The sequence below is a fragment of the Budorcas taxicolor genome, chromosome 8, assembly GCF_023091745.1.
Source record: "Budorcas taxicolor isolate Tak-1 chromosome 8, Takin1.1, whole genome shotgun sequence".
Lineage (NCBI taxonomy): Eukaryota > Metazoa > Chordata > Mammalia > Artiodactyla > Bovidae > Budorcas > Budorcas taxicolor.
In genome coordinates this window covers 104,310,991-104,324,726 of record NC_068917.1, presented here as the reverse complement: position 1 = coordinate 104,324,726, position 13,736 = coordinate 104,310,991, and the positions used below count along the sequence as shown (strand labels likewise).

At 42.1% G+C, this 13,736-nt stretch overlaps 1 protein-coding gene across 1 annotated transcript in view; it reads left to right on the top strand.

Moving 5' to 3' along the window:
* The window catches only part of PTGR1 (prostaglandin reductase 1), a 35,982-nt gene that overhangs the window by 6,514 nt on the left and 15,732 nt on the right, over positions 1-13,736 (top strand). Inside the window, exons 3-6 of the mRNA XM_052644848.1 lie at positions 5,070-5,115; positions 6,043-6,099; positions 8,400-8,567; positions 12,595-12,712. Coding sequence (XP_052500808.1) covers positions 5,070-5,115; positions 6,043-6,099; positions 8,400-8,567; positions 12,595-12,712 — 389 coding nt within the window. The remainder of the gene's footprint in view (positions 1-5,069; positions 5,116-6,042; positions 6,100-8,399; positions 8,568-12,594; positions 12,713-13,736) is intronic.

Below are 13,736 nucleotides of genomic sequence, written 5' to 3'. Positions count from 1 at the left end.
GAACCGTGAACTTCCTGATGTTCAAGCTGGTTTTAAAAAAGGCAGAGGAACCAGAGATCAAATTGCCAGCATCCGCTGGATCATGGAAAAAGCAAGAGAGTTCCAGAAAAACATCTATTTCTGCTTTATTGACTATGCCAAAGCCTTTGACTGTGTGGATCACAATAAACTGTGGAAAATTCTGAAAGAGATGGGAATACCAGACCACCTGACCTGCCTCTTGAGAAACCTGTATGCAGGTCAGGAAGCAACAGTTAGAACAGGACATGGAACAACAGATTGGTTCCAAATAGGAAAAGGTGTACGTCAAGGCTGTATATTGTCACCCTGCTTATTTAACTTATATGCAGAGTACATCATGAGCAACGCTGGACTGGAAGAAACACAAGCTGGAATCAAGATTGCTGGGAGAAATATCAATAACCTCAGATATGCAGATGACACCACCCTTATGGCAGAAAGTGAAGAGGAACTAAAAACCCTCTTGATGAAAGTGAAAGAGGAGAGTGAAAAAGTTGGCTTAAAGCTCAACATTCAGAAAACGAAGATCATGGCATCTGGTCCCATCAGTTCATGGGAAATAGATGGGGAAACAGTGGAAACAGTGTCAGACTTTATTTTGGGGGGCTCCAAAATCACTGCAGATGGTGACTGCAGCCATGAAATTAAAAGACGCTTACTCCTTGGAAGAAAAGTTATGAGCAACCTAGATAGCATATTCAAAAGCAGAGACATTACTTTGCCGACTAAGGTCCATCTAGTCAAGGCTATGGTTTTTCCTGTGGTCATGTATGGATGTGAGAGTTGGACTGTGAAGAAGGCTGAGTGCTGAAGAATTGATGCTTTTGAATTGTGGTGTTGGAGAAGACTCTTGAGAGTCCCTTGGACTGCAAGGAGATCCAACCAGTCCATTCTGAAGGAGATCAACCCTGGGATTTCTTTGGAGGGAATGATGCTGAAGCTGAAACTCCAATACTTTGGCCACCTCATGCGAAGAGTTGACTCATTGGAAAAGACTCTGATGCTGGGAAGGATTGGGGGCAGTAGGAGAAAGGGACGACCGAGGATGAGATGGCTGGATGGCATCACAGACTCGATGGACAGGAGTCTAAGTGAACTCCGGGAGATGGTGATGAACAGGGAGGCCTGGCATGCTGCGATTCATGGGGTCGCAAAGAGTCAGACACGACTGAGCAACTGAACTGACTGACTGATTGATGGAAAGTACATCATGTGAAATGCCAGGCTGGATGAGTTACAAGCTGGAATCAAGTTTGCTGGGGGGAAATATCAACAACCTCAGATATGCAGATGATACCACTCTAATGGCAGAAAACAAAGAGAAACTAAAGAGCCTCTTGATGAGGGGAAAAGCTGGCTTGAAACTCAGCATTCAAAGAACTAAGATCATGGCATCTCTTCCCATCACTTCAAGGCAAATAGAAGGGGAAAAAGTAGAAGCAGTGACCGATTTTATTTTCTTAGACTCCAAAATCACTACAGACAGTGATTGTAGCCGTACAATTAAAAGATGCTTCCTCCTTGGAAGGAAAGTTATGACAAACCCCAGCAGCAGCAGCAGCAGACAGCATATCAAAAAGCAAAGACATTACTTTGCTGACAAAGGTCCATCTAGTCAAAGCTATGGTTTTCTAGTAGTCACGTATGGATGTGAGAGTTGGACCATAAAGAAGGCTGAGCACCGAAGAATTGATGCTTTTGAACTGTGGTGCTAGAGAAATCTCTTGAGAGTCCCTTGAACTGCAAGGAGATCAAAGCAGTCAGTCCTAAAGGAAATCGATCCTGAGTATTCATTGGAAGGACTGATGGTGAAGCTGAAGCTCCAATACTTTGGCCACCTGATGTGAAGAACTGACTCATTGGAAAAAACTGTGATGCTAAGAAAGATTGAGGGCAAAAGGGGTTGGCAGAGAGTGAGATGGCTGGATGGCATCACCGACTCTATGGACATGAGTTTGAACAAACTCAGAGAGATAGTGGAGGACAGGGAAGCCTGGTATGTTGCAGTCCATGGGGTCGCAAAGAGTCAGACAGCAGCAAGCCAAGAAGCTAGGGAGTAACCTGACTAAATGTAGTTTTGTAATAGTGGCCTACCCAAAGTGTGATGGGCGCTTTCTTGCTGTCTCCCTGGAGCCAGCTGGCATGGGCCTCTAAGGCAGAGGCCACTCCACCACAGCTGTAGCCCACCAGATCAGCCTGTGCCCACTGCCCACCCACTGTGCAAACGGCCAGGTGGGAGCTCCACTCTGGGGATGCCAGCTCCCTGGCCACTTCATCGGTCAAAACTGACCAGGGAAGCCAGCGGCAGGCGGAGCCCAGGGTGCCTGCCACGTCAGACAGCGATCCCAGTAACAGGCATGTCAACTCCTCCTGCGGGGCCATCGCGGTCTCTGCTGCCCACATGTCTCGCTCCTTGAGAGCTTGAGGATGACCTTGCCAGAGGAGCCCGTTACTTCCTGAGACCTGGCCGATTTCTTGTGTCCCATCTTTCTACTTGGGTGCAACAGCGGCTTTGCTTCACCCTTGGTCAGTGCCAGAGTGAGCTGAGCCCCTCCACCCTCTGGCGAGCAGAACGAGCTTGGGCTCAGTAACAGTTTCTTTTAAAAAGAAAAGAAAAAAGCCCTAATGTGTCTCAGGAGCAACTGTCTGATGCTTTGTTCTCACAGGGCGATAAAAGTGTGTGTGTGACATTTTTTTCCTAGTGAATTTGACAGTTTAAATGTTTCACAATTTAAAACATGAAAATGCTTCTGAAGTATTTTGGTTTTTTTTTAAATGCTACTGTGACTTCCAATGAGATATTCAAATTCTATGCATTCTTATTGGTTAATATTATTGAATGAAATAGTGCCAGAGATATCTAAACTCTTGACATCATCTGTGGCGCTGTAAAATGTACACTATAAACTGGACAATTTTGAAATTATAACCATTTTTGATGCTCTGAATCTCAAGGTGAGCAGTGAGTTTTGCATAGAGGATATTATTGGACTATCAGTAAGGGTTGTGGGTTATACTGGAGTGGAGAAAGGGGGAGAATTAGAATTCAAATAGCTATAACTTGGACATTTGTAAAACTTTAGTCAAGATGTACAGCATTTTGTGAAAAATCTTTGCTGTGAAATTTCTTGGAGATTTTATTTTCTTGTCAAAGTTTCGTAAATAGTCCTTACTTCCATGTTTGGGTAAGTGAAAGACTGCAAGTTTATATGTAAAGACTCCTGGAGTTTGCTCAAATTCATGTCCATTGAGTCAGTGATGCCATCCAACCATCTCATCCTCTGTCACCTGCTTCTTTTGCCCTCCATCTTTCCCAGCATCAGGGTCTTTTCCAGTGTGTCAACTCTTCCGCTCTTACTTCTATATTTGAATCAGTGAAAGACCTCATATTTATATGTAAGGACCTCAAGTTTATATGTAAAGACCCTTAGTCATGTGATCGTAGTCTCTGCTTTTTGTCACTAATAATCTATACTCAAGTGTCTGTGTGTTTTATCTTGTTTAGGAATGTTTTGAGATTAATGTACTCAAAAAAGTCCTACATGATGGCTTTTATACAATTGGGATAAAATTAATTGTCAGTAGCATAGGTTAACATGCTAAATAACATACCATTTTGTGTTAGAGATACTGGAATACTCTTATTCTACTATCTGTGTAATATTTATATTTTAAATGTGTCTTTTTTAAAGATTTTTTTTTAATGTGGACCAATTTTAAAGTCTTTTGTTGAATTTATTACATTATTACCTCTGTTTTATGCTTTGGTTTTTTGGCCCCAAAGCATATGGGATCTTAGCCCCCTGCTTTGGAAGGTTAAGTCTTAACTAGACTGCCATGGAAGCCCCTCAATATATGTTTTAAAACACAAATTTGAGTATACATTTAATCATGGGGATATCATAAACACAAGCGCCTCTCTAAAAAGTCATTATTTTCAGGAGTTGAATAATAGACCGGTATGACCAAGCAGTGTTCTTATGGTTCAGCCTTAAGTTCTTAAAGTTTGCTTTAAGAAAATAGTCTTGAATTTCACACGCTGCTGTTTTTATGATTTTTTTGCCACATTATAGTACTGTGTTGTTTTAAATTCACACGTCACTGTTTCTTCTTTCCATTTTCTAAGATGACTTCTTGTTTGAGAAAGAGAAAGAGGGAGTGGATTTCTTACTACAGTTTTGGGGTCTAGAAGTTGCTATCTATTTTACTACAATGATCATAGCATCAGTTTAAAAATCGAAATGCATGAAGAATGCACCACTCCACATTTTTATTCATAAGCTAATACTTTAAAAACTTATATTAGATTTTTTTTTCTTTTTCACAGTTACATTTGAAAATGATCGAATGAAAAGGCTTTATTCTCTTTCTCTGCAGATATATCCATTCCATCGGCTCTTTTAGAAAGCTCATTTTTCATATTTTTCACCTAAGACATATTGTGCAGACAGTTGTCAATATTCAGGACTTTAATACTGTTTTCTTTGGTACAGCTTCCACATTGCATGTTCATTTTAATATTTTGGTACGGTAATTTAATATACTTCAGAGTGGGAAAATATTAGCTTTATTTTGGGACTTTTTATAGAATTACCCTTGTATTCAATAGCATAGGAAAATGTTCTTGTGAGTTTCAGGGTCTCTTTATCTCAGTACTTTTATAATTCTATGAAAATTATTTAATTATTTTAAAACTTATACTTTTATTGTAAGTATGCCACATCTGAATTGTCAAAAAATTACTTTGAATACCTTAATATTTGCTGCATTTTTTTCTGTAAATATAACATGACTTCTTTCAGAATGGAAATATATGTGTGCTTCCCAATGTTTACTTTTATGTCTGATGTCTGTATATATCAAACTGTAATGATGAGAATAAATGTTCAAAATTAATTCTAAAACAAAAAACAAACAAGAAAACATCCAGAAAGCACAGATGAGAGCATAAGCCTGAAGCAGAAAGACTGTCTTTGTTCTTTGAGAAGGCCAGATATAAGGCACAAGGCCAAGGTTTCTAATTGCCTGTGGAATGCTTTATTTTGCAGAGGTCCTGCTGGAAGCTTTGTACTTCACTGTGGATCCTTACATGAGGTATTATTTTCCTCTGGAAAATTCTTATGTTGTGCATCAGATACTACCTTGCCATGGGCAATATTTTAGAATAATCCAGCTGATTCAAAACACTGTCACTTCCCCATTTCTCAGAGTATGATGTCAGTGATGGGATTCACAGATGCTCATCTTTTTCAGGCAAAAGTCTATGCAGAATGGTGGTAGACAACACTGGCCCCTTTATTTTATAAGCATCCCCTGTCTTATTGTGTTCAATTTGCCCCTCATCATTCATCAGAATTGCTTCCCAAAACACTAAAAGAAGAAATAAGCCAAACTCCAGTTTCTCCATGTCACTGTTGGCAAATAATTTGGGTAGAGGAAGATGGCTGAGACTAAAATTAGATTTTCTTGCCTTTCCTTTACATATATTCTTGTAATTTAGGTAATCCGCAGCTGACTAAACTGTGTGTACTTAGTAAGCAATTCGGGGTGGGGAGGGGATAAAAGCTTTCATTGGCCACTGACTCAATAACTTTTTGCCTAGGTGAACAATGCAGTCATCATTCTTTTAAATATTTTTTTTCACAGTTGATTGATAGAGATTCAAATCTAAAGTGAAAAATGTATTTCCAGATATTAATTAGCATTTATTTTTGCATGTCTAGTGTTTTGGGTCACAAGTGCCCAGTGGTACCTGGGTTATGTTTTCAAAGGCATTGGTAGAAATTCAGCCACAATTGAGCATGATGGTAAGATTCTCATGTTCATTTCACAGAAAAATACTACCAGATCAGAATGCCTGTAACAGCCTCCCTCCCCCATTCCACCAAGTTGTACTGCCCTCATGTGGCTGGGTTTTAGTTTTATATACACTTTCCTAGTGGTTTTCCATTTGGCTTGAAACTTAAGACCATTTTCTCCCAGATGCTCCTATATGTTAAGAATGGTTTTGTTTTGTTTCAGAATTATGGCAAAAAACTTGAAGGAGGGTGACATGATGATGGGAGAGCAAGTGGCCAGGTAGTGATATCCTTTTGTCCTAGTGTTTGGAAAATATGTCTCCCCTTTACCTCCTGCTGGGCCCTGTTTCTGTCCATCACTCCTACAATTTCTTCAGGTAGCGTGAGTCACTCACTGTTCAACCTCGGAAATTACTTGGGAAATCTGTCCTTTTCCTGACTAGCTGATGGGGAGGGAAGAAGGTAAAATTCTTATAATTGCAACTTAGCTTTGCTATCCTTACTTTTGAGGGCTTCCCTGGTGGCTCAGATGGTAAAGCATCTGCCTGCAATGAAGGAGACGTGGGTTCGATCCCTGGGTTGGGAAGATCCCCTGGAGAAGGAAATGGCAACCCACTCCAGTATTCTTGCCTGGAAAATCCCATGGGCGGAGGACACTGGGAGGCTACAGTCCATGGGGTCTCAGAGAGTCGGACATGACTGAGCGACTTCCCTTTCTTGGAGAAAGAATGTAAGGGAGGGAAGAAGGTGAAATTCTTATCATTGCAACTTAGCTTTGCTATCCTTACTTTTAAGTACTAAAAAAAAAGTGTATTCATGCAGTTCCTGATTATTATAAAAATTCAAATAAGATAAAAGTGTATATATTGGAAACTGAAAGTTCCCCCATCATCTGAACCTTAGAGATGACTGTCATTAATATGTTATTATTTCCAAAATTGTTCAGTACATGTACTAATATTTATAATCTTTAAGGGGATTAAAAGCCCTTCAGCAAATTGCTTTTCCTCAATATGTGATGGCTATCTTTTGTTGGCAGTGTATAAATATACCACTTACCTCTTAAAGGCTTGCAGATTACTCCATTGTTTTTATCGTTGTTCAGTCTCTAAGTCCTACTCTTTGCAGCCCCCATGGATTGTAGTCCTCCTGGTTCTTCTGTCCGTGGGTTCTCAGGTAAGAATACTGGAGTGGGTTGCCATTTCCTACTGCAGGGGATCTTCCCAGATCAGGTGTCAGAACTGCATCTCTTGCACTGGCAGGCGGACTCTTTACTTCTGAGCCACCTGAGAAGCCCATTCCACTGATACCTGACATTTAACTTATCTACTCCCTAGTTCTGCAAGGAATATGCATACATCGATCTGAGTATGTCTCTGTATTCTTTGCCTACCTGGATGACTATTGCTTTACGTTGAATCCCCAGAAGTGTAAATTCTAGGTCAAAGAAGATGTACATTTTAATTTGAAGAGATAACGACAGATTTCACTTCAAAAAAATTATATACCTTCCTACCAAGAGTGTCTTAAAGAACCTATTTCCTTGGTAACTATATGATCATTGCTAACTATCACTTGGCAATCTGAGGTGAATAAATGATACTTAACTGATCTTGCTTATTCGATGTTTAATTTAATTTGCATTTCTTTCATTATTAATGATGTTGACATTCTCTTTGAAAATTAATGGTTTTCTTCTGTGAATTATCTATTCATGTCATTTGCCTTTTTCTTTTAAGTCTTTTCATCTTTTAAATTGATCTGTAAAACTTTTTATGTGTTACAAATATTAGTACTGAAAACATTTGGGCCTTTCTTTTGTGTCCAGTCATAGCTGATAAAATTTCATGATTAGAATGGCATTCTCCCCTCCAAAATTGCTAGAATATTTATTCACTTTTTCTTCTAGTATGTTATATTTTATCTTCTAGACATTTAATTTTTATTTTGGAGCAAGGACTAAAGTGTTTATACTTCAAATGACTGGCAAGTTATAATACCATTTATTGATATCCTATTTGGATTTTTATTGGGATTTCAATGGCTTAATAGATTCATTTAGGGGAAACTGATTTATTTACAATATTTCTCTCCAAGCACAAGGTATATATCTCTTTATTTATCCATTTTTGTCTCATGGCCTATTAACAGGTTTCTTCATATAGGATGAGATTGGACGATAGTGACGTAGATCATACTTCCATGCTGAGGGAGAGGGACAGTGAGAGAGGAAATGCTGAGGACTGAAGAGAGAGGAAGGGCTAAGAGATGAAGGGCAGCCTCTGAAGAAGAGAAGAGGCTGATGTCCAGGTCACCTTGAGCCGGAGGATGAACTTCTCTTGCTTAGAGAGGAGTGAGTGATGACAGGGACAGATGCTGGACCAGTTGAGAATTCCTCTCTGATGGCCCATATTTTTTTCTCTAGGAAAGACCAGTGGCTATTCTGATGGAGAGATGTGGCAGGGTATTTGATCAAGGACTATCGAGCTCAGTGCCCCTTTGTGGACACTAACCGTGCAGCATCCAAACTCCCTTGAAAGGAAAGGGGTCTCATGCGTCTGGATGTGCTTTCTCTTTCAGAGTTGTGGAAAGTAAAAATGCAGCTTTCCCACCAGGAACTACTGTGGTGGCTCCTTCTGGCTGGACAACGCATTCCATTTCTAATGGGGAAAAATTGGAAAAGGTGCTTGCAGAGTGGCCAGACACATTACCACTGTCTCTGGCTCTGGGAACGGTTGGCATGCCCGGGTGAGTCTCATGGGTATATTTCACTCGTTTGAATCCCTGACGTTTTGGTTTCCCAAAATGGTTGGTCCAGAGCTTGATTAACAAGAAGAGGCATTCTAAGCTCAGGAGTGGATTAGAGAGGATGATGGGACTAAGAAGGGAAGAAGAGGGGCTGGAATTCACTTTGGGGCTGAAGGGGAGAGAGGCGGGCTCAGGTACAAGGAGGAAGTGACAGTGAGGAACAGCAGGGGGCACGGTCCCTCTCAAGCCTCCGGGAAGTGGTGACACAAAGAAACCAGCTCCTTCAGTTCCTGGAAAGGTCTTCCTTCACCCCTCACTCATCTGCCTCTGTTTCAGAGCTTAAAAGGGAGAGAGAGTTCAATGTACCTTGGCCTTTCTGTATCACCTCTGATTCCTCACCACCTTTCAACATCTGAGTTTCCAGAGGTGTCAAGGCATCTGAAATTTAATAACTGAGATGAATCACAATAGTTGTACAGTCACTCAGGGTGGATAGCTTTAAAATAGCCCAGTGTCTCTTGGCCTGGCCTTCAGGAAGACTCCTGAGCAGTTCATCCTGTGTCTGCTCTCCAGGCCCCAGCTGCTCTCTGCACCTCAAGGTTCTTCTCATGCCCTGGAGAAGTAAGGTTGACAGAATTCCTTTCAGAGTCCCCAAAACTTTTCTAGGCTGGAGAGTTTCTCTAAGTTATGTGATCCTTTTCTTCCTTCTTTCCTTCTTCCCACTCTTCTGCCCTCCTTCTTTTTAACCTTTTGGAGGACCTCTAGAGAATGAAATATTATTCATTTCATTGAAAGAATCAGCCTCCTGCATAACCAATCCCTTACATCTCAAGTTCATGTAACACTCAGAATGTGAACTCCTCAGAAGTACCAGAGTCAAGAGACAACATTGTGAGATTAGAGGATGCTTAGAGTCAGACACGACTGAGCGACTTCACTTTCACTTTTCACTTTCATGCATTGGAGAAGGAAATGGCAACCCACTCCAGTGTTCTTGCCTGGAGAATCCCAGGGACAAGGGAGCCTGGTGGGCTGCCATCTATGGGGTTGCACAGAGTCGGACACGACTGACGCGACTTAGCAGCAGCAGCAGCAGCAGCACCAATGCCTTCTTGGGCCTCCCAGGTGGTGCTAGTGGTAAAGAACCCACCTGCCAATGCAGGAGATTTAAGAGACACAGGTTTGATCCCTGGTTCAGGAAGATTCCCTGGAGGAGGGCATGGCAACCCACTCTAGTATTCTTGCCTGGAGAATCCCATGGACAGAGGACTCTGGTAGGCTACAGTCCATGGGGCTGCAAAGAGTCAGACCCTACCGAAGTGACTTAGCAATGCCTCCTTACATGCAAATAGCTGGCACTAAACAGAATGACAGCCCTTCTCGATCTTTCCTGCCTGGCCTGTTCCCTCTACAGTGACAGCACTTCCTCTCACCTTGTTATTCCACCCATCCTTCTCTCTAAATTGTGACCCAGGGGTAGGAGCACAGGGGTGAGGGCAGACACGAGGAAACCACAGGGTCAGTCTCCCATGACTTAGTTGGAGAGAAAGTAATTTGTAAAATATTAGGAGATTTGAATTCTAAAACAGAAGACAATTTATTCATTTGTGGGTATATTTCTCATTCACCTGTTCCAAGTTGTTAAGGAATATGTTTTTACTCCAATCAACTTCATACAGTGGTTCTCAAAGACTGAGTGGGAGGGGTTATGCAAGTCACATTTCTAGCCTCCCCTAGCAATACATCACCCATTCTTTGAGAATTTTTGCCTAGATAAGCTGCTTACCAACAGGATGGGTCAACACTTCCAGAATCCAGGAGCTTCCGCTAATCTATGAAAGAAGTTAAACTTTGAAACCTAGGGACTTTCACCTGTCCAGGCTCCAAAGATTTCACATCCTCCCAAAGTATTGCATTATTTCTGTCAATGGGACCTCTGTCTTCCTCTTCGGCTGAGTTTAAGTGTTTTTCTCTCCAACATGTTGATTCTATCCAGTCACCCTTCATCCAAAGCATACCTTAAATTTTCCCTATAGGATTTCTTTATTGTTGGCTTCTCCATCTTCTCTCCAGTTTTCTTTTATTTTTTATTACTTTTAAATTAATTCTGGGTGGGGGTGGGGGGGGGCGGTTGTGCTGGGTCTCTGTTGCTGCCCTCAGGCTTTCTCCAGTTGCAGCAAGTGGAGGCTGCTGTCCCTTGTGGTGCATGGGCTTCTCACTGCAGTGGCGTTTCCTGTTGTGAGGCACAGGCTCTAGGCACACGAGCCTCACTTGTTGAGGCTCATAGGCCCCAGAGTGCATGGGCTTCAGTAACTGTGGTCCACGGGCTTCAGTAACTGTGGCGCACGGGCTTACTTGCTCTGCAGCACGTGAAATCTTTCCAGACCAGGCATTGAACTCATGTCCCTTGCGCTGGCAGGTGGATACTTATTCACTGCCACACCAGGGAGGTTCTCCAGTTTACTTTTAAAAGACGATGTTTGGGAAAGACCTTGTATGTCTTAAGACAGTATATCTAATTAAAGGCTGATTTTGCAAATATCTAGAAGGGATATTGGGGGAGGGGGGCCTAAGGATTGTTGCGGGTGGCATGACCCTATCTGAAATATACCTTCTGCTTCTTTCTGGGAGTTAGGCTAACTTATCCATACACTCTGGAATCAGCGTCCATTAAGGTAGTGGTTCCCCGTTGTATGCATTCATAAGAATTACCTAGAGTCCTATTAAATTCAGATTTCCATATCCCGGAAATCAGTGGGACTGGGAATCTAAATTTTTAATAAAACTTCAGTTGATTCTGAGGCAGATGGTTGTTCCATCTATCTTTTGAAAAGCACTGGGTCAAGGGGACTTTAGATATTTGGGTCCTCAGAAAAAGTGCTGTCTGCCTTCTTTGCTTCCCTTCAATGCCCAACTGTATCTGGCCCTCAAATGTAATCAGAGACTGAGTAAGCTTAAGTTATGCCAGCGTGTAGCTTTGTTTTACACAGAAATAACTTTCTAAGAATCTGTCTGAAATTTTGCCAGTGGCTCCACAATCACCATGATGGAACAGGTTTCATGGGCTCAGACTCAGGGGTACAAAAATCGAACTTGAAAATTTTCTACTCCTGTGTTTCATTTCTATCTCCAGCTGATATAGTAAAATAAACCTTAGTCAAACCAGTGATTTCTCACATCATTTCAGGATCATACTACAATTTCCTTTGTCTTCTCCTTAGGGTAGATGCAAGGCTCCCGGGGCTAACACAAACCCAGTGCTAGTAGCGGTGGGGACAACTTCTTGCTCTTGATCTGTCTTAGCCTTATGCTGGTCATAAGCCTTATGCTTTGAGACTTCAAAGCGTAACTTTTCCGACTGACTCCTCAGCCACGTCCCTTCTGAACTGGGACTCTACTGAGGCGTGGTGGTTCCCTCACCTCGTCCCCATTGGTGCTGTCTGAGCTGTGTCTTTGCAGGCCCACTAGTTCTTTCCCTGCCAGCTGACCTTGGCATTTCACTTCAAACAAGATGGGGGAACTGTAGGAGTTCTTCCTCACACTTCAGAGCATGGGAAACTCAATGTGTTTCTCCCTGACCCCTCAGGCCTAGATACCATCCACACACAGTCATCTCTGCTCTGGGACTAGGGTGCCATGATGACATGGAGGCTTTCCCCATAAAGCTCATCGTCTCCCTAGAACTTACATGGGCATGAGGCATAAGCTGTCTGTTCTAGGATCCCTAAGGTTTAAGGGGAACCAATTTTCCTTCACCCTTGAAACCTGGCCTGGAGATGGACAAGACACTGCTCTTTTTGAGCCACCTCACTGTTCCATCCATAGTTCCCATCATCTTTGTTCCTCTCCTAGAGGTAAAGAAGGAGGAAGTGGACCATTGGTAGCTGGTACTATCCATTTCCTATATTTTCTGTCTTTTACCTGGACCCATGGCAGTGGGCTGCTGAGAAGGTCTTCAGGGATAAATAAATGAGATACAGAGGAAAGAAACAAATTTATCCACATAGTCTTGCTTTTCTTCCCTCAGCCTAACAGCCTACTTTGGCCTGTTTGACATCTGTGGAGTGAAGGGTGGAGAAACAGTGCTGGTTAGTGCAGCAGCAGGGGCAGTGGGCTCTGTTGTGGGGCAGATCGCTAAGCTCAAGGTAAGTGGCTTCCTCCATAACAACCACTCACTTGACACCCACAGTGTGCACTGGGAATGTAGCAGTGGACACAGCAGACCTTGCCTCATCTCCGGGAGTTTGGTCTAGTTGACCTCTTGTAGAAGTTGGATATTGGGAATGACTGAGAAACGGGGGGAACAGGGAAAATGGTGCAGCAATGATGACCTGAACGTTGTTATTTGATAACATTGCAGGTATCGCGTCAGGAGTGGACTCTGCTACAGTAGTGAGTTTGTGAACTATTCTCGTAGTTTTTACTGAATGTTTCTTGTTACAGCTTAATCTCCTTTCTTTGTGATTGCCCCAAACAACTGAAGAAGGGACTTGATCAGCCAACCAAGAGTCATTGCCCCTATGGCCCCATTTCAAAGCTTAGTGCAGTCAGCCCAGAGCAGTGGGGCCCTCGCTTGGGAACTAACTCATGGGAGGCACCCAGGCCTTGGAAACACTGGCTCTGATACGGACAGGTGTTTTTGCTCAAGAGATCTGATCTGATAGTGGGAGTACAAGACATCAGGCAGCTCAGATGTGGTCAGGATGTACCACGTTATAGAAATGTCCCAAGGTGATCTGGTTTGGTTGATCCTTTGCCAGAGGGTGGATGTAGGACATAGTTTCAGGGCCTGGTTTCTAGTGAAAGAGTTAGGGAGAATACAGATGAATACAGGGCTATGACCAACAGCCAAGTGTTCAGGCTGGTATCCAGTGCTGATGGGCACTTGGAATACAAATAGATGAGGCTATCATAGTGGTTGCAGAAATTTATTTAAAGAAGTAAATAAATAAGAATAAATGTTGAATTTTATTATACTTTGCAGTTAAAGAATTATGTTAGTTTCCTAATCTGAAGCCATAATAGCATTCTGGAATAATCTTTATTTACCTATGGTATATATTAAATTTATACTTTTGGAATTGATCTAATGACATTATACATAGAATTTTTGCATCTACACTCATAGGTGAGTTTGGTTTAAAATTTGGAACATATCAGTGTTTAGTT